The sequence below is a fragment of the Mustela erminea genome, chromosome 21, assembly GCF_009829155.1.
Source record: "Mustela erminea isolate mMusErm1 chromosome 21, mMusErm1.Pri, whole genome shotgun sequence".
In the NCBI taxonomy this organism is placed as follows: Eukaryota; Metazoa; Chordata; class Mammalia; order Carnivora; family Mustelidae; genus Mustela; species Mustela erminea.
In genome coordinates, this window is record NC_045634.1 from 5570059 (window position 1) to 5590708 (window position 20650).

Below are 20650 nucleotides of genomic sequence, written 5' to 3' on the forward strand. Positions count from 1 at the left end.
CCAGGTTTAAGAGTATTATCATTTCATAATTCCTAGAGACATGTGTCTTTTTCATAGCACAATTTTATCATGTTTATTCACAGATTCAAGTATACTTAGCTTTTCTATACCATATTAAAAATGAGATGCCAAAAGTGAATAAAATTAATAATGTTCATCAATTAATGTTTCAATATTTTCTCTAATTTGGGAATGAGATCTAGACAGCCAATAAATATAAATCACTAACTTAACTTTGTACAGCTTGAACATTTAAAGTTATGAAGAGGTTTTTAAAACTATTTTTAAGGAGACCTATTATAAAACAGAATGATCATTGAGAAGTTCATTTATAAACTTTCATCCCATTTATACCTATTTAGTTTACTTGAACTTAACAATTATGTTTGAATTACATAATTTCAAAGACATTAACTAAACAAAGCTAGCCATCCATCATCTTAAGTTATTTTTTCCTGTTGACAAGTCAAGCAAGTATCAAAAAAAAAAAAAATCACAGATGCAAACAAGCTAAAGAACCTACAAAGTTATTCATCTGATTCTTTCTTCTTTGTCTTTGTTAACTGCTGTGCTTGACACACACTAAGCAATTCCTTTTTATTATACATTTTGTTTTTAGGTTAGATTTATAGTTTAAAATCTTAAACATCTAGCAGAAATAACAAGTTTGTTTGACTGGTAAACACAGGTAGGAAAAAACTTTGTATCTCCATTACATATTTAATGCTGAAAACTCTGATGTTGTCAGTTTATCAATAATTTTATCAATACTTTTAAAGTTAGCTTTATTTATGAAAGATTTTCCCAAATCATGCAAACTTCAAGAAAAAAAAAAAAGACTTGGGTTAGTTTCTTTATTTCTGAGTTTTAAGAAAATTTATATAAGTGTTCATTAGCCAAAGCCAATATGAACAGAACTCCTTTAAGGGATTTTATTTTATTTTTTTTAAAGATATATTTATTTATTTGAGAGAGAGAGCATGCGCAGACATCAAAAGTGGGGGGTGGGGCAGAGGGAGAGAACCTCAAGTGACTCCCTACTAAGTGCAGAGCTCGACACAGGGCTTCATCTCACCACCTACGATATCATGACCTGATCACCAAAATCATCAGTCGGACACCTAACCAACTGAGCCACCCAGGCACCTCTCCTTTAAGGGATTTTATAAATTAATCTGATCATTCCATCCAGAGGCAGGAAACTACAGCACATCTATAGTACACATATATATAAACAGATATAAACATACAGACATACACAAATAGAGATCTTACAGCTTCCGTTCCAAAATTTTAGCCGTGAGTCAGTAAAACAGTAATGCAGTCTCACTGGTTTATCTCCCCTTTGTATTTTCACCCGAATTGTATTTGTGGCAAATGGACCAGTTAAGGTGACTTGTCTACCAATGACTGTGGAAACTTTTAAGATTTTTTTTACTGTGATATGTAATCTTACGAAGGCAACAGACTGAATTTTAGATGACTGACTGAAAAGACATCCAAGTGCTGTCTGGACATTTCCAAAGTCCATAAGTGGATAAACTGTCCAACTCTATTTTCAAATAGTGGGGTTTTTTTCCCTCTTCTAAGTCTCAGAGAGTTGCTGTCAGGGGTACCTGACTCCCTTGAGAGGGCCCAATGGAGGTTAAGGCGTCTGCAATTCCAGGGGCTGTGGAGAGCTGAAGGCTGAAGTGGGAAGGGAAAAGTCAACAAGGGTGGACCAAGGGACAGAGACGGTAGGGGCTTGAAGAGGTACATCGCAAAGGATTCAAAGAAACTAGAGGGAAGACTGAGGTGGTAAGAGGAGGAAGGAGGAGCAGAAGCAGCAGGAAGGGAGAGGTACAGGGAGTATTGAGGTTGGAGAGATCTCAAGTTTCCCAAAGAGGACAATGAAGTTCCAAATTACCCTCACCAAAATCATGTCAATAAGAAAGTAAGCAGGCCCAGCAGAAAGTCAGCAGGAGTTTGAGAAAAGGGGTTTCAGTTGGCTGAGAAGTTCCCCTGGGAGAAGAGGGATACAACAGAGAAAAGAGACCTCAGAGAGAGCCAGGAGGAAGAAGATTCCAGCCCAGGGAGTCAGGGAATGATCCCCACTCAGAACAAGAGGCAGGAAGACCTTCCAGCCCAGCAGGTACCTTCAAAAAAAAAAAAAAAAAAAAAGCTTGGGACTCTAACCCAGCTTCAAAGAGTATAATCAGTATCTTAAAAATCAAAATCTGTCCTTACCAGCGTCAATAGACGTTTGTCTGGTGCAACAGTTCAGGAGTCAGACTCACCAATGGATCCCCAATCAATCAGCCAGGAATGAAGACAAAGCCTTCAAAGATGCATACTTAGGGCCCTGGGTGAGAGATCCGGGGGTCCAATGATGACTCTGATCCTATCTGAGTCATGGCACAATGACTGTCAAAGAAAAAAATTACCCAATGACACCTTTAAAGACAGTGAGGCAGACTTCATTCAGGATCATTACACTAAGTGTTGGGACCATTTCAAAAGGATTTCATAGTGGAGGAGTGAGAGAAGGACCAACTGCAAATACAGCATGAGCAAGAGGGAATTTATAGCCAAGGGGCAGGGTGGCAATGGATAGAAAACTACTGACAGGAAATTTCAGGGGCGAGGGGGGGGTTCTAGCTAAAGCAACCTAACAGATACTTGCTGGAAACAGGACATGGTGATCAGACGTCACCTGGGGACAGCTAAAAAATGAGGAGCCTGATCACATGTCCAGAATGATCAGAAATCGAGGACAAGGGGGTTAGTGGTTCGTGCTAAATTGAATTAGTAGGGTTCTTACCAAAACTGGATTTTACAAGGAAGTGCACTGATACACCTAGAAGGTCCAGAAGCCTGACTGAAGTTTGGTCAAACAAAGAATCTGTCATTTGCAGGACCAGAGCAGCTCCATGCTTATCTCCAGGGCTTATGGACATGTCAAGAAGGGAGTGTGCTAGCTAGTGATTTACAGTGTGCCATTTAAAGTTCCCAACGCCCCCGGAGGCAGCCAGGCTCAGCTTGCCTATACTGTTTAAAGATAGAGAGATTGATGGTTTGCAGGCATTTGAATCAGTTGCACGGCCTGTCTTTGGCTACCTGACCAGGGTGGTATAAAAGACCCCTTGTGTAAACATGTGCCTGGGCTCCCCTGAAAGTAAGACGCCACACACTTATCTCACAGGTTTGTAATCTAGAGACAAAGCACATCTGGGATGTACAGAAAGTTTTCCATCCCCTTGATGATTATCTGCACTTTCTTTGTCCTGAAGCACCGTATCATTCACCTTTTTTAAAAGCTCCCAGAGTGAGCCTGAGAGTAGCCTAAGGCATCTGCAGTCCTTTTAATTACTCAACCCTGTTTATCAGCGCAGTGCCTCCTCTCCAGTCTCTCCCCAACACACACACACACACACCCTCCATCTAGTGGTGAATCTGAAAAGAATAAACTGGAGATAGTTTGCTCTGCTCTGAAGTCACTGCCTACCCAGTGAGAGCAAATTCTGCTATGCTTCTCCAGAAGGAGCGTAACCACTAGGTAGCACTGACATGAATGTGCTACCTAGAGGCCACTCTGCCTGATGCTGGGGTTCAGGATTAAGAGGCCCACCAGGCTTTCATTCTAAGCTAAATCCTCCACCCAGCCCTTATCAGTAATAAAAGTGACATATTTAACTTACCCTTCCATTTCATTTTTAAATCTTGCAGCACCTGCACAAAAAGATGTGACCTCTTCTTTCCCATAACCCTAGTTCCTGCCAAATACTCCATGTAAGTGATTACGTACCCTCTTCCACAAGAAGGGTTCATGGCCTTAACCAAATTCTTGAGGGATTTGAGACCTAAAAAGAGTTAAGACCACTATTCTAGAGGCAATGGAAAAAAAAATGTGCATTTACTAGAACACAGTCACTCCTTTATTGAATTTCATAATTTCCCTATTACTACAAAGAATGCATCTGAGCCATTCTATTAAAGATATCCACTGTGCTTTTTATTAGTGATCACTAGCTTTGATGACCACCTTTCAAAGATACTCAAAGGCCTAACAACTCTCACAAATGCCTGGAAAAGTACCATTTGCCACCAAATCAAGAAGCATAGTAATACAGAGCAGACATAACATACATATGTAGATCACCAGACTTCTGGTCAAATGACTTGGGACTTGTACCTCAGCTTAAAACCTTACAAACTACGTTTGAGCAAGTCAAGGAATTTCCCTGAACCTTGATATTCTTAATGCATAAAATGAGGACAACAGACACTGCTCAACATTTAGATTATAACAATACAATAAATGAGATAAAGGTTATGAAAATGCTTTATAAGATGAAAACTATACAAACATAAGAAACTATAGTTGACCCTTAAACAACATAGGACTTTGGGGCACTGACACCCCATGCAGTCAAAAACCCAAATATAATTTTTGACTCCCTAAATACGTAACTACTAACAGCCCACTGTTGACCAGAAGCCTTATGGATAATGTAAGAGGTCGATTAACACGTATTATACACATTATATGTATTTTACACTGTATTCTTTCAATAAAGTAAGCCAAAGAAAATGTTGTCAAGAAAAGCGTAAGGGGGTACCTGGGTGGCTCAGTTAGTTAAGAGTCACACTCTTGATATCAGCTCAGGTCATGATCTCAGGGTTGTGAGACTGAGCCCTGAGTCAGACTCCATGTGGGGCATGGAACCACCTTAAGATTCTCTCTCTCCCTCTGCCCCTCCCCTCCTCTCTCTCTCTCTTAGGGAAAAAAGGGACAGTGAGGGGGGGTGCCTGGGTGGCTCACTTGGTCAAGCGTCCAATTCTGGATTTTAGCTCAGGTCATGATCTCAGGGTTGGGAGATCAGGCCCCACAGTGGGCCCCATACTGGGCAAGACTATCTCTCTCCTTTTTTCTCTGCCCCTCTCCCTACCCCATGCTAGCGCTCTTTCTCTCTCTCCCTATCTCTCACTCTCTCAAAAAAAAAAAAAAAAGAAGAAAGAAAGAAAATCATAAGGTTATAAGGAAGAGAAAATCACCTACAGTATTGTACATATATTTATTGAAAAGAATCCACATATAAGCCAACCCATTGGTTCAAACCTATGTTGTTCAAAGGTCAACTGTATTATTTTAATTAATTTTAATTTAATTAATTAATTAATTAATTAATTTACAAGTCCTACAGAAAGGAACAGAAGAAAATATTTGGATCTATTAGGGTTTTTTACATATTGACATCATTGCATTAGAGTCAAGCAAGATCCTTCAGGAGTTTTGTGAGAATTATATAAATAGTATACCTAAAAGTACCTAATACAGTGCCTGGGACATAGAAAATGTTCAATAAATGTTAACGTCCATCAAATACAGTAGAAGGCTTCAGAAAGTCTGCTGGACCATATCTGTTGCACTGCCTGAACTTCTGCTAGGGGGACTCAAACCCTTTGGATTAACATCCTCTTCTGGATTAAAAGTCTTACTTAAACTTGAGGATGCACAAAATGCATCTAGAAAGCTTGTTAAAACATCTAGGAAGCTTGTTAAAACACAAATTGCTATGACACCTCCCAAACGTTTACTTCATTCTAGGGTTAGTCCAGTGAATTTGCACTTGACAAATTCTCAAGGGCTGCTGAGAGGTTCCAGGACTAAGCTTTGAGCAGCATGTCCTTAGGCAGAAATACTTTATATCTCCCTCATTCATACCTCACTGTAGATGGGCTTATCAGGCGACTTTTTTTTTTTTCTAGGATTTTTCACTAAGATTTAAGTTGTGCTACATAAGAAAAGGGAAAGGGGGGGCGCCTGGGGGCACAATCAGTTACGCATCTGACTCTTGGTTTTGGCTCAGGCTGTGATCTCAGGGTCATGAGGTCAAGTCCCACATCAGGGTGCATGCTCAGTGGGGAGCCTGCTTGAGATTCTCTCTCCTTCTCCCTCTGACCTTCACACTTGTGTGCTCTCTCTCTCAAAGAGATAAATAAATCTTTTTTAAAAAGAAAGAAAGAAAAAGGAAAAGGGAGAGACAGACCACAGGAAAGTGGGTGACTCAGCATGGTTAAAAACTTGGCATTTCAAGAGGTGGGTCAAAGGAAACAGACCAAAGTGTAATCAGGTGAAAACATGCCAAAATGTGGAGAAGGGATTAAAAGGGAGTGGTGAGAGACTACTCTGGCATCCTAAGTATCTGTGACCATCCCCTCTCCCCATGCTCAACCCCTGCAAAAAAATTCATATGTTAAAGCCTCACAGCCAGTGTGGCCATATTTGGAAATGGAGCTACTAAGGAAGTAATTATGGTTAAATAAGGTCATAAGAGTAAGGTCCTGAACTGACAGAATTGGTGTCCCTATTACAAGAGACACCACAGAGCTTGCTCCTTCCCCTAACCCCCACCCCCCATAACAAGGAGGCCATGTAAGTGCAGCATGAGAAGATGGCCATCTGCAACTCAAGGGGAGAGCCCTCTCCAGACACCAGCCCAGCTGGCCCCTTGATCTTGGACTTCTGGTTTCCAGAACTGTGAGAAAAATAAACTTCCTTTTTTTTTTTTTAAAGTCTGCGTTATTTTGTTATGGCAGCACAAGCAGACTGATATAGCTATTAAAGACTTCTTTATCCCTGCTTAGTTGTTACTTAGGCCAATCACAACTAAAAAGTTTTCTCCTGAAATACAACTTTCTTTGGCTTTAATTTAATTTATTTTCCCTTGCTCTAACGTCAACGGAAACCAAAAATAGTATGACTTTTTCCACACTGCTACTCCTGTTATTTTCACCTTTTTATCAATCTACTGAACAATATCTAACTAAATAGACTATTTAAATATACTATTTAAAATACACTATCTTTGGGTGCCTGGGTGGCTCAGTTGGTTAAGCGACTGCCTCCAGCTCAGGCCATGATTCTGAAGTCCCAGGATCAAGTCCCGCATCAGGCTCCCAGCTCCATGGGGAGTCTGCTTCTCCCTCTGACCTTCTCCCCTCTCATGCTCTCTCCTACTCTCTCTCTCTCAAATAAATAAATAAAATATTTTTTTAAAAAATACATAAAATAAAATACACTCTTTAAAAACATACTATTTTTTAAACCAAAAAGCCAAAGTAAATTAAATTTCTTACTTGTTTCTTTCCAAGTGAATAATATGCTCTTTTCCTTCAGCTTGGATGATATAAGACACCTAAAAGCACAGGGGGAAAAAGAAAAAACAATAAAACACCATCTTATAAATCACTTTTCAACAACAGGTATTTATAAGACTAGAAATTCCATCCTGAGTTAAAATAATCTGGCACTGACTGAAATTGTTTTACAGAACCTTATAACTGCTCTTAAATAATAAAAAGATACTCTGATCATCCCTACCTTCCTTTAATAACCCATTGTGGGAAATCACTTGCATGTCCATCTAAACTTTCCTTAAATTCATTTATAATTCAGTTGTAACTTCAGAAATTATTTCTATTAAGTGTGGTCATGTATTAACTACAATGTAAAGTACTTCTTCCCTTTTGTTTAAGTGAAATGCATTTCTTAGTTTCAAGGGATTATCTTTATTTCTGGTTACCCAAAAGTTGAAATTCATACTCATGATTTTATGGCTTCACACAGCTTACCACATTTCACCACTTCTAAAAACCACTTTTTTCCCCTCAAATGAACATCTCTGAAATCAGGATGCATCAAACAAAGGTGCAGCAGTCGAACTGGCAGGGCTCTGTTTCTTTTGTAATTAGTGGTCTTTTTTTTTTTTTTTTAAGATTTTATTTATTTGACAGACAGAGATCACAAGTAGGCAGAGAGGCAGGCAGAGAGAGAGGAGGAAGCAGACTCTCTGCGGAGCAGACAACCTGATGCGGGGCTCGATCCCAGGACACTGGGATCATGACCTGAGCCAAAGGCAGAGGCTTTAACCCACTGAGCCACCCAGGCACCCCATAATTAGTGGTCTATTAAACAACAGTGTGTCTTACAAATGACAGCATCTGAGCCAATGAACTGAGATAAGGTAACCTGCACTTACACAAGCTCAAGTTCACAGGCCCCTCTTCTTTTTTTTTTTTTTCCCCTCTTCTTTATCTCAAACAACTTCCCCAGCAGCTCACCACTTCATCCACCAGAAGTGCTTACTGTGATCCCTAAAACCATGAGATTTCACTTTCCATTAACTCTTTGACCAAAAAGAAAAGTCATAGAGGGACTCAACAAATAATATTATCAGAAGTGACCTCTTATTTTCCTTATTGTTTCTGGGCTCTAAGTTAACGTTTTGCCAAGAAATAGCATGATCCCCTCTTCTGGAACTCATCAAGAGCCCACTTCTAGGTGGTTACAGCTCCTGGCACTCTATTTTCACAACGTGAGCTACCTGTGACCTACCTCAATCTCAACTTAGGCATCAAAAATACCAAGCTCCTAGGTACAAACTTCCAGTGACAAAATAAATAAGACAACAGAGATGAAAAGTACAGCATAGAGAATATAGTCAGTAGGATGGTAATAACTTTGGTGACAGATGGTGACTTCACTTAAGGTGAGCACTGAGTCATGTATAGAATTACTAAGTCATTAAACTGTACATATGACACTAATATAACATTGTATATTAATTATATTCCAATAAGAAAAGAATCAAAACTAACAATTAAACAAAAGAAAGTTAGAAACAACAACAAAAATTCCAAGCTCCTTCCACTTTCACAGTTTTGGCATGTGCTGTTCTATCCTGTCTGCTCTTGGCTGTCCTATTGTCACAGAAATTCTGAAGAGTCTGAGAGTTGTTTCGTGATACTGTACTGTCTGCCCAAATATCTGTCCAGATTGCTCATTCCCCTGCTTCCGGTCTTTACTCAAGGGTCAACTTCTCAGTAAGGCTTTCCTAGGCTGCCCTACTAAAAAAATACAAACCCTCTTACCCCACCCATACCCTCACTTCCAGCACTCACTATCCACCTTCCTGGTATAATTTTCTCAAGAGCACATACTATCACCTTAAATAATCTACATTATTCATTTATATTATTTGTTTACTGTATCCTCCTACCCCCATCCTGATAGAATGGAAGCTCCATAAGAACATGAATTGTGTCTGTTTTGTTCACTGGCGTATCTCTAATGCCCAAACCATGCTTTTACTTGTTCAAATATTTATCAGGGCATATGAATGACATTTGTTATGATCACAAGTACCTATGTGTGCAGTACTGATGTAGAAATCAGAAACACAATAAAGTCGAAAGCATAGTCCCTGTGCTAAAAAGTGAAGAAAAGGAGAAAAATAATGAAGCAAGTACACATTAATTCCATCCTAAGACAAAACATAATCAAATGGTAGAACATCCAGTTCAAAACAAAAGGAAAGAAGAATTATAAATTGTAGGGCCATTTATTCCTTACTTAATAGAGAAGAACTAGAGGTGAATGACGTATGCAACTAGAGGCAGTACCCAGAGGGCGGGCAAGAACTAAACGCTCCTGCCTCTAAACTCCAGTGTTCTTTCTACAAGGCCCAGTCCCTGAACAATGTATGCACTCCCTTCTACTTATGAATATACCAGAGATTCAGACATAATAAGCTAAACTCTATCCTGCATCATCTGTTACTTTTAAATCATAATAAAGTTAGATTATACTTTTCTAAAGTTGAAGAGTTTGCAAAATCAACTGAATTCCAAACTTAGTATTTCTGAACTTTACAGTTGGAGAAAACAGTATAAAAAATAATTTTTGTGGGGGCGCCTGGGTGGCTCAGTGGGGTAAAGCCTCTGCCTTTGCCTCAGGTCATGATCCCAGAGTCCTGGGATCGAGCCCCGCAACGGGCTCTCTGCTAGGCAGGGAGCCTGCTTCCTCCTCTTTCTCTCTGCCTGCCTCTCTGCCTACTTGTGATCTCTGTCTGTCAAATAAATAAATAAAATCTTTAAAAATAATAATAATAATAATAATTTTGTGTACTGGTTACCCCGGTAACCACACAGTAATGTTTCTTCTACTCACTTCTGAGTGAACATTCCCATATAATGAAATATATACATGTAACATACTACTATTCTCCAGAGTCTGTGAAGATACAGTATGATGTATTCTACCTATCATAAGCTAAGAGAGAGATTAATTCTTATTATTATGAAAAGGCCACTGTAACCAAGACCAGTGAGAAAAGGGTTAGAAAACTATATAATCCACATCCTACCCTGGTCATAGAATTTTATTTAATTATTTCATTCTGTTATGTTTCAAGTTGACCATTTGTCTTTCAAAAAAAAAAAAAAAGCTACTAAGGATCAATATATTACTTTTACTAGAATAATGACCAATGGATATCAGTGCCATATGTATGGTAGTGTACTGTTCACTGGCCAACACTTCTCAGTGAACCAACCTCTGCTGAAAGTAACACACTATCTTTAAAAAAAAAGTAAAATTTAAACACATACATACTTCTCAAGAGATAACTTGCCTGTTTTGAATAGGGCCTAGGGGCTTCTCTTCGTTCTCTAGTTAATCTCCAAGGAGTTATAATTTCATAAGAAGAAAGATGTGAGGTCTGTTGAAAGCCTAGAGAAAAAGGAATAATAAACATTACATAACAAGTAAATGTGAAAAACTAAATGGTACCAAAATGTAATGGAAATCAAAGGCTGAATGTTTAAATCACAGGAAAATCATGTGACATTCATATATATGGTGTGCATGTGTATTTCACACAAAAAATAGCAATATACTTGATAAGTATGAGGGGAAAAATATTTTCGTTTAAAGGGATGTAAGTCCTCACAGTGCATACACAGCGATCATTTTCAAACAATTTCTTGCTATAAATCTTATTCACCCTTTTCCTTAAAATAAATCTGAAGGTATACACACAAGAAAAAAAAAGTGCTTTGGAGAGGAAGTGGAGGGAAGGCATCTGGAGCCCAGCACCATTTACTCATCTCCCATTTTTCACCCTCACCCAAAATGAATGACTAGCATACACAAACAGAAAGACTGAGGGAGAACAGACACATTTTTCTCTCAGTGGATCGAGTGTATTGTGACAACTCCTTCAAACAAGTTTGGTACATTTACTTATGATATTTACATGTCTACATATGACATTTTATAGCCTCATATATGTGCAATATGATATAATGTTTCATAAATGCTATACTGCAGAGTTGATTAAAATGAAGTCTCTCCCTTCATCCCATATCATAATCATATCATATCACCCTGATACGGTATTGGAATACTTATGAAACAAACAAGGACAATTAGAAAAATTACTTTCAATGCCTGATCGGTTAACTTTAATAAATACACACTTAACAACGTAGCAATTATCTCAACATTACATTACTGCCATTAATGTGTCCTAAAAACAAAAACTCACTTCTGATAAAATTTATTAACAGTGAAGAACTCAAAACAATCATGCAGCCTTAGTCCCAATTCCAATCCTGCTCAGTTTACTGCACAGTGGAATCATAGCTAAGTGGAACTTAGGTTCCAAAGTCATCACTAGAGCAAAAATGGAGTATAATCAAAATTGCCCAAGGAAATCCCTTAGTAAGACACCCCTTGCTGGAGTCTGATACAAGGTCTCTCAATACACGCAACACAATTATCTTCTTCCAGGATCTTTGCTGATGGCATGTCAATTTATTTTCAGTGAACTTGATGAAGTAGATGGTCACCACTTAAGGACCATGAATGAAAATTCCATCTCTATGTCTGTATATTACAATAATTTGATTAAGTGGAATTTCCCTCACAAATAAGTGCCCAAGAGAGGGTGGGGGGAAGAAAGGACTTCCATAAGTTAAAGAGCCTTATAAATGTATGGACCTCTTTGGATCCTAATTCAACAAATCAATGGAAAAAAACAAATTCTGAAACAATCAGGGAAATCTTGATGATCCTGAAAAATTACTATTAATTTTTTTTATGTGTAATAACCATATTGTGGATAAGGTTTCTTTTTAAAGTCCTTATGTCTTACACAGACAAAATTATATGATGTCTAGGATTTGTATCAAAATAGAGTGTGTGTGAGGGAAGAGATACATATGAAATTATATTGAAGTTGGGTAATGGGTACATGTGAGTTCATTATTCTCTCTGCTGTTATGTGTGCTTATAATTTTCTATGATAAAATAAATTATATTTTAAAGTAGCTACCTATAGGGAGTGGGATGAGGGGAGAAACTTCATTTTAATCAACTCTGCAGTATAGCATTTATGAAACATTATATCATATTGCACATGTAAGACTATAAAATATCATATGTAAACAGGTAAATATCATAAGTAAATGTACAAAACTTGTTTGAAGGAGTTGTCACAATGCACTCGATCCACTGAGAGAAAAATGTGTCTGTTCTTCCCTCAGTCTGTTTGTGTATGCTAGTCTTAAGCCTCCTCATGAATGTGGTTTAGATATATAAAGACACACAGAGATATGGAACATTGAGATAAGGACATGGGACTTATTTCCTGCATCCCTCCATGTCTGTATGGTTTGAATTTGTTTTTACAATGAGTAATGCATAATCCCTGTACTACCTTCAGAATTATAAGGGGAAAAAAAGAGTATTTGTTCAACAAAAAGGCACAATCCATTTAAAGTGCTGATTATCTAGCATCTCCCAAAGTTCCTTCCTCAGCCTTACTAACCTCACACCTACAAGACCCGGTCCTTCTTACCTGGTCTCCCTACTCCCATTCTCTCCCTTTGGATCCAAACTGAGTGCTCATTCACATATTAAGTTTTACACCTCTCAGATTTCTCAAATACAGATTAAAATGAAGCATTTACAGCTAACTTTCTCCAAGATATCACTGTATATAAAAATGTCTATTCTGGGGGCTCCTAGGTGGCTCAGTCATTGAGCAGCCGCTGTCTTCGGCTTAGGTCTTGATCTCAGGGTTTTGGGATGGAGTCCCATATTGGGCTCCTGCTCAGCCAGAAGCCTGCTGCTCCCTCTCCCACTCCCCCTGTTTGTGTTCCCTCTCTCCCTGTCTCTGTCAAATAAACAAAATCTTAAAAAAAAAAAAAAAAGTCTATAATCTTGTCTAGCTTGGGATTTTAAAAAAGATACAAAAGGAAAACAAATTGTATCCTGTCTAATACAATACATTTCATACTAACAGTTTTCAAACTCTTTACCCAACTTCAAACCCCTTATATCTTTATACTATGGCATATTATGCTATCTAAGATGGCTTCAAGTCATTACATGAGAACACCAGAGATGGACTCCAATACTCACAAAAGTGGCCATAAAGCTAATCCAAGGCATACTTATGACATATTATAATAAAATATCATTCAGATATTTGGAATTGTTAATGGGGAACCATGTCAAAAGAAATCCCCAAGGCCTTCACAAATGAAGGCTTCAGATCACTAGATAAAATATCTTTAATCCTACATCAACTGAGGTACAGGACTACTGCCCCACCCAGAAGAAATGTTTCAATGACCTCTGTTGTTTTCAAATTGCTAAAAATACAAGTTTCAATATTACCTTAATTTCACTCTAGATCATGGTAAGTTGTTCAACTACTAGAAATGTGGTGATGTTACAGAACCCGACTCCCGGCACTCTGGGCAATGAAAACTGATAAGATGCCAAGCAGGAATGTTCCAGCAAGACTTTTATCAGGGGCTTCTGCCGGAGCAAAAGGCAGATAGCACAAAGCAAAGTGTCCTTGGGCTAGCTCCGTGAACTATGGCCAGGGAAAGTTTTTAAAGCAGCTGAGGTAGGAAAGGAGTGACATCTAAGCATGTAGCACTGGGGAAATACAGGAAACTGGGCCCCAGTTGATCAACCATGCTTCATACATGTTATGTTTCATTTGCATGTTAAGTTTCCACCGCTGGGCATAATATATAACATTATATTGGGGAGAAAAGTCAGCAAAAAGTCAGAGCTGGGTCCATTTGGCTCTGACTGGTCTGGTTTGGTCTGGTCTTTGTAGGAGCACACCTGTTGTAAATTGGGTCCTGTTGCTTGTTTCCAGATTATGGCTTCTGGCTTCCTGATCACATACAGCCACCTGCAAGCTGGACTAGAGAAATGGGTTATTGCCATTGGTGCTCTGAGGGGGCCAGGGTTTTTCTGCAAGTTCCTGTTCTGTCTCAGTGGTGCAAATAGCTGGCAAGAATAAAATTCTTTTAGCAGGTAATAAATTAGACGCTCTGTGTGACAAAAAATGAATCACTGTGTACATTTATTTGCAACTTCCTATGACCCTAGCGTTATTTCAAACTAGAAAGTTTTTTAGGTAAATCTTTACAGGCTTTGACATATATCGTAACAGGTTCAGGGAACTGTTAACACTAGAAGCTAAACAATATGCGACTCAAGTTTTTTTTTTTTCATCTCATTCAACTCAGAAGAAATCACAGAGAAAAAGAAATGTCTCAGAAAAGAGAACTACAATTGGGCAGGCAGATATTTAAAGAGCTTTCAATCTGAAACAGGTTAAATAACTTTATAATATCAGGTATAAAACTATGGATCTTTCTGTGAGGCTGTTAGCAAAGAATAGCAATCCAGTATAGGAAAATAAGACACAAAACTCTTTCTGCCCTTCTCACTTTAAAGCATAATTCTTGTTAGAAAAAAAACAACAATCCCTTATTTTTAATAAGACTCTCAAAATTACAGCACCCAAAAATAACTTCTCTATGTCAAACTGTTATTCCAATACTGACTTCTTGGTTTTAAAATCCAAGGATCTTTCTCAGTGCCATAAGGAGTTCCAAGAACATCATAACAAATGTACATATTTTTTCCCGAATTCCCTTTTTTTTTAATCCCAAATAGTAGCAACCTTCTCATGGGAACCAAAATTACATGTTTCCCATGTTACTATAAAGGAAGTGCATGCACATTATTTGTACAAAGCTTCAAGCCTCAGCACTGCTGACATTTGGGGCCAGAAAATTCTTTGCTGTGGGGGGCTGCCTTGTGCAACGTAGGATGTTTAGTAGCATTCATGGCCTCTATCCACTAGATGCCAGAAGAACTATCAGTGTGACAACTAAAAATATCCCCCAGATGCCTTCCGGGGACAAAACTGCCCCTCACTGAAAAACACTATAAGCATATAGTTCACAATGAAAATAAAAATCTTAATACAATCAACTAGCAGAGGATACAGATTTGTTACTTTGGAATTTGACAGAATACGCACACTGTCAAAAATCAGATTACTAGGAAACATGGGCTGGAGATAAAAATAAGAGCTGAAACATGAAACTTAAAGAGTCTTCAACTTAGTGAAAGAGAAGGGTGTTAGTTGCACTTCTTTATTCCTCTGACTCCTTAGATCTTTTTATGAACTGTGTTTTGAAGAAAGTCTAAGTATATGTTTCAGAATAGTAACTGTAGTAGAGGGAAACAAGAGAATTCTACTTAATTACAAAGCAAACAAATGTGAATTCTCAGTCATGGGCTTTTCTCATTTCCTTCCTGCCTATTATGTAAACAAACAGCCACCTTTAAATACTTTCACTCTATATAGAAGATAAACCTGAGTTCCATATAGAGCATGAATAAAATAATTTTGTTGCCTGAATTCTTTTAAAAGAGAAATTATTGTAATTAAATCCAGAAAACCCTGTTACTTTGAGCCACATATTTCCATTCCATTCACAAGGTCAGCCTCAAATAAATATCATATACTAATAATTATACTCAAAAATAATTATAATTTCAATTGCTATGTCCTACCTTCTTATATTTTTTGAGTGAGTTTTTTTGTTTTTTTACCATTTACCCGTCTTCACATTTAAAAAGAAACAGAGCTTTTGCTGTTGTTTGTTTTTAAGTGCCCCTATGGGAAAACCACCAACCACTTAGAAGATTTAATGCCCTCGAGAACTTAAAGCTCCTCTAGCAAGGAATTTCAGTTTCTTGAGACAAAGAATGATACCTTATAAGGACAATATAATTTATGGATCATGTGTTTCCTGCTCTGGTACAGTAAGTATTTGATGACTACATGTTGAGTAAATGCCTTCTTATCTTTATAGAGTCATTCATAACAGATTTCCTACTTGTTAATTGTCATGTACAACCAGAATTAAGCTTTATTTTTATGACGAGTATCTTTTTAATGCCAATTCTCCAGAAATCCACGTGGTCCACACATTTGTCATTTTAACGTCAATGTTCTATTTCATTGTATGGCTCTGCTATAGAATGCTTAGCCACCCCTCTCAGGTAGCTAGGATCAGAGCTTCTATTCACAAAGAATTTTAATTTATCGGTGAAGCCAATGGAGAAGGCTCTCCAGGGGTCTACTTGCATAAGGGTTCTAAGGAATAATATAAAAGGAAGGGGGGGAACCTCCTAAAATGAGTTAAACCATGAAAAATCTCATTAAAAGAAAAATATGTCAATGGGAAAAAGGCATTTCCCATATACTGTCCTACAGCATAACAAATGTCTGGCGGTGGCATCATGTTTCCTTCTTATAAACTAAAATACTCTAATTCTTATGTTAAGATAAACACAAACTCAGAAACAACTGCATAGTTAAAAACTGACCACATTACGTGAACTTCTCAGGTTTCCTAATTCATTCCTAAAAGGTCTGATTCAAGGAGTATCTCACATATGATCACTTCAGGAAAAATGATTTGACTAAAATAACAGTATCACAAAATGAGAAATAAACTAGAATAATCTCCCAATATACAAAAAATATTGTACAGTTCAAAGTGATACCAAGATCTACTTAGGAGGCAGTCCTATAGCACTGACTCAAAGGACAGCATAACTCCAAGACTCTGAGATATACTACATATCAAAGGGAAAAAGTATCAGGAGGCTATTAGCTATGTCATATATCTGAGGTTGTGCATATTTCAAGAAAAAGCTTTCAGTTACTCAGATCTTACACCTTCAGAGAAATTCTACAATAAACCAGGATCTCTTTTTTTTTCTTTAAAGATTTTATTTATTTATTTATTTATTTTTAAAGATGTTATTTATTTATTTGACAGAGATCACAAGTAGATGGAGAGGCAGGCAGAGAGAGCGAGAGCGAGAGCGAGAGAGAGAGAGAGAGAGAGAGAGAAGCAGGCTCCCCGCTGAGCAGAGAGCCCGATGCAGGACTCGATCCCACCTGAGATCATGACCTGAGCCAAAGGCAGTGGTTTAACCCACTGAGCCACCCAGGTGCCCAAGATTTTATTTATTTATTTATTTATTTGACAGAGATCACAAGCAGGCAGAGAGGCAGTCAGAGAGAGAGAGAGAGAGAGAGAAGGAAGCAGTCTCCCTGCTGAGCAGAGAGCCCGAATGCAGAGCCATCGATCCCAGGGCCCTGGGATCATGACCTGAGCCAAAGGCAGAGGCTTTAACCCACTGAGCCACTCAGGCGCCCCTAAACTAGGATTTTTAACAAAAAACAAATATAAAGTCAACTTTCGTGACATAAAATTTAAATGTTTTTTTGAAAATTGCCTTGAACCTATAACTTGTTTTGTATATATATTAGCTATAAATGTTTTCTTTTTTACTTTAAAGTTAAAAGCAAAACTACCTTGAAATTTAAAAGACTGCATTCTCCTTTACAGCAAAAACACAAAGATACAAATTCAAGTAATTTGCTGGCACCCAAGACAAAATTAGTATGGACTTAAGCTCTTACCATGTAGTTTGTTTTATAGTGATTCACCATAAGTAAGCTTTAAAACTCAATGTCTTTAGAATCTAGCCTTAAAAAAAAAAAAAAAATCTAGGTCTGCATCATAATTACTACCTTAAAAGAGAAAATCGGAAAAAGTTTCATACCCAATTCCCCTTGTTATTTTTTCACAATAATAGAAAATTACCTTTGTCAGCCTCAGTTTTGGCGTTTTTTTTTTTAAGTTTACTCTAAGTGTCAGCCCTTTGGAATTTATATTGCATTTCCTCACTGACACGTTATAAATGGTAGTAAAGATCCTACTAAAACCTATTCAACTTCTATTGTAACTAATGTGTGGGTGTTACTGAGTCCTCAAATTCCTCTTCATTAACAGAAAATGTTTCAGTGCATGTTTTAAACATCCTGTATTGCAAAAATTTAGTCAGCTGATTTCGGAGGAACATTCCCCTGGAGAAATAGGAGTTGACTCATTGCTAACTATTACAAAAGCCTCTCAGCTGGTCTCTCCCAGGCTCCAGTGTCTCCCTCCTGTGTTCTGTCTTCCCCTGCTTTGCCAGTTACCTTAATCGCAAATCTAGTTATGTCATATGGAATCTGAAAAACCTTCTTGCCCAAAGAACTTCCTACAGGGTAAAGTCCAAACATCTTATCACGGAATAGAAGGCTGTACCAATGGGTACCAATCTACCTTAGTTTCTTCCTTGCCTCCCTTTCCTGTAGATCACCTGCAGACATTCTCTTCATTCCCGAACAAGTCATGTTCTTTTATCCTTCCATACTCTCACAAAAACTCTTTCTTCTCCTTAGAACACATTCATATCCTTTGACTTGAACATTCCCTGATGTAGATGAGATCAAATACCACTTATACTATAAACCTCCCCCCAAGGTTTTATACATCTTCCATAAAGACTTTAGCCCATTTGGTCACCCTTTGCCCGTCCATAAGCATTAAGCATGGTGTCTTACAGGAACTCCATAAATGTTGACTAAATTTTGAAAACATGACCACGCTTAAATGAAGGATTGGACATAAACTGTTAAAGCCATGGTTAAGACCCATAAGGCTATTCTAGATGCATGTGGGTGGCTCAATCTGTTAAGCATCTGACTTCTGCTCAGGTGCCCTGGGATCCAGCCCTGAGTCGGACTCCCCACTCTGCATGGAGTCTGCTCCCTCTCTCTCTGCCCACTCCCCATGCTCCCTCATGCTCTCTCTCAAATAAATAAAATCTTAAAATTTTTTTAAAAAGCATAAAGATCTTCCATTCATCTATATGCAAGTATCCAATAATACATACATTAACATTAAAAATATAGTCTTATTAATATTTGCAAACACAAACAATCATGGATTACTAAAACTCCAAATGTATATACTATACTTCATCTTATAGACGGGTAAATGTTAACCATCTATGAAAAGCACAGCAAAAAGTGTTAACCAGAAAAGAAATGGTGTCTTCCCGTTCAATGAAGTTTCAGTATTTAGAGCTTCAGGATTCCAAAGAGGCAAATTCACTTAATTGCCAAAAAAAAAAAAAAAAAAAAAAATGTAATTCCTGAAGGTCAGCAATCCTACAGTGAAATCTTCCATCATCACCTTTGAGCAACTCTCAAGGCAACCTTCAGTAAAAACTCTCATTCTCCATCACACTCTCAAGGGCTAATAAAGAAAATAAGAACCATGCAAACAATAATTTCAGCAAGAGCCAGAACAAACGAAGCCGTTTCCAGAAAAAAGCTAGAGTGTTAGCAATTTGTTACCACTACGTTTCGGCATCTCCAGGATAAAATACCTTACATATTCAAGGGAAGTTTCACAATTCAAAAGCCATCTCACATGAACGATTTAATTCTTACCGGTGCTTAAGCAGAGCAGGGATTATTTAAGGATTTAAGACATTACGAACCCAGTAAAAATGCAGATAAAAGGCTGCTTGGCTATAGAAACATAGCACTTCGCTTCCAAAAATAAATACTATTTACTATAACAACAAAATGGCCCAAGACAAATGAGCAACCCCCCTTTATTCCATCACTAAATCGAGTTCGGTGGACATACTAGAAACTCCGCTCTTAAAATGAACGTCAAAATTTCAAATTACGATAACCTGGAGCCAAACTTCCATCTCCCGGTCTCTTTCCAAGTGACATGAACTCACAAGCAAAACCAAGCTCCATTTCTCAAAGCAGTTTAAACAAGAACACACCCTCGGCGTGCACTCAGACTCCAAGGCTTTTCAGCCGACTCCCTGAGGGCAGAGTCGGTCCCAGAGAAGTCCCAAGAGAGTCTGGGGGACCCAGTTATGAGCGAGATGGGGGTGGGGCGCACCGCAAAAGGCTCTGCCAAGCCGGAGACGGAGGAAAAGGGACCAGCCAGAACACTGCCAAGAAGGGTTTGGGGCGCCAGACCCCGAGCCTCGGGTCCGAGCACTCTCCACACACAGCTGGAGCGGCTCCGCCTCCCGACCCCAGGTCCAGTCCCCAGCCAGGCCCCTCCGCTCCCAGGCACCGCGGGGTAACTCCGAGCGTCCCAACCCTAGGAAACAAATCTCAGAGGTCCCTGCGGGGCGGACACCCACCTGGCCGAGCCCCACCGAGAACTGGGCCCACCAAGTCAAACAGCAGCAGCCACTGGAGCCGGAGGACCCGAAAGGGCGAGCCTGCGCCCGATCCCATCGCGGCCGATTCCGCAGGTTCCACTCAACACTGGGTCGCCTCTGCCTCCGCCTGCTCCATCATTTCCCAGCCCCGCCGGGGCCCCAGAGCTGGCCGGGATGCGCGCTCCCGGGACGAACACGCGCTCGGCACTGACGCAACTCGGCTCTTGTCCGAGCTCGCTCCCGACATCGCGCTCCCTACGCTGACGTAGAGAAAAATCCAGTCGCCGGCGGGAGAAAGGATTTCTGTCCCGGCCGCTAAAACCCTCACTAGTCCGCCCCGCCCCTTCACACTCGCTGCCCCGCCTACTGCCTGACAAGCCCCCGCCCTCTCTGCCC

The 20650-nt window shown here is 39.0% G+C and overlaps 1 protein-coding gene across 1 annotated transcript in view; it reads right to left on the minus strand.

The window, feature by feature from the left end:
• The window catches only part of ADAM9 (ADAM metallopeptidase domain 9), a 147957-nt gene extending 127368 nt beyond the window's left edge, over positions 1-20589 (minus strand). Inside the window, exons 1-3 of the mRNA XM_032329020.1 lie at positions 20234-20589; positions 10455-10552; positions 7120-7178 (exon numbers count right to left, since the gene is read on the minus strand). Of these exons, the coding sequence (XP_032184911.1) occupies positions 7120-7178; positions 10455-10552; positions 20234-20330 (254 nt within the window). The 5' untranslated portion in view covers positions 20331-20589. The remainder of the gene's footprint in view (positions 1-7119; positions 7179-10454; positions 10553-20233) is intronic.
• Positions 20590-20650: the final 61 nt, after the last annotated feature.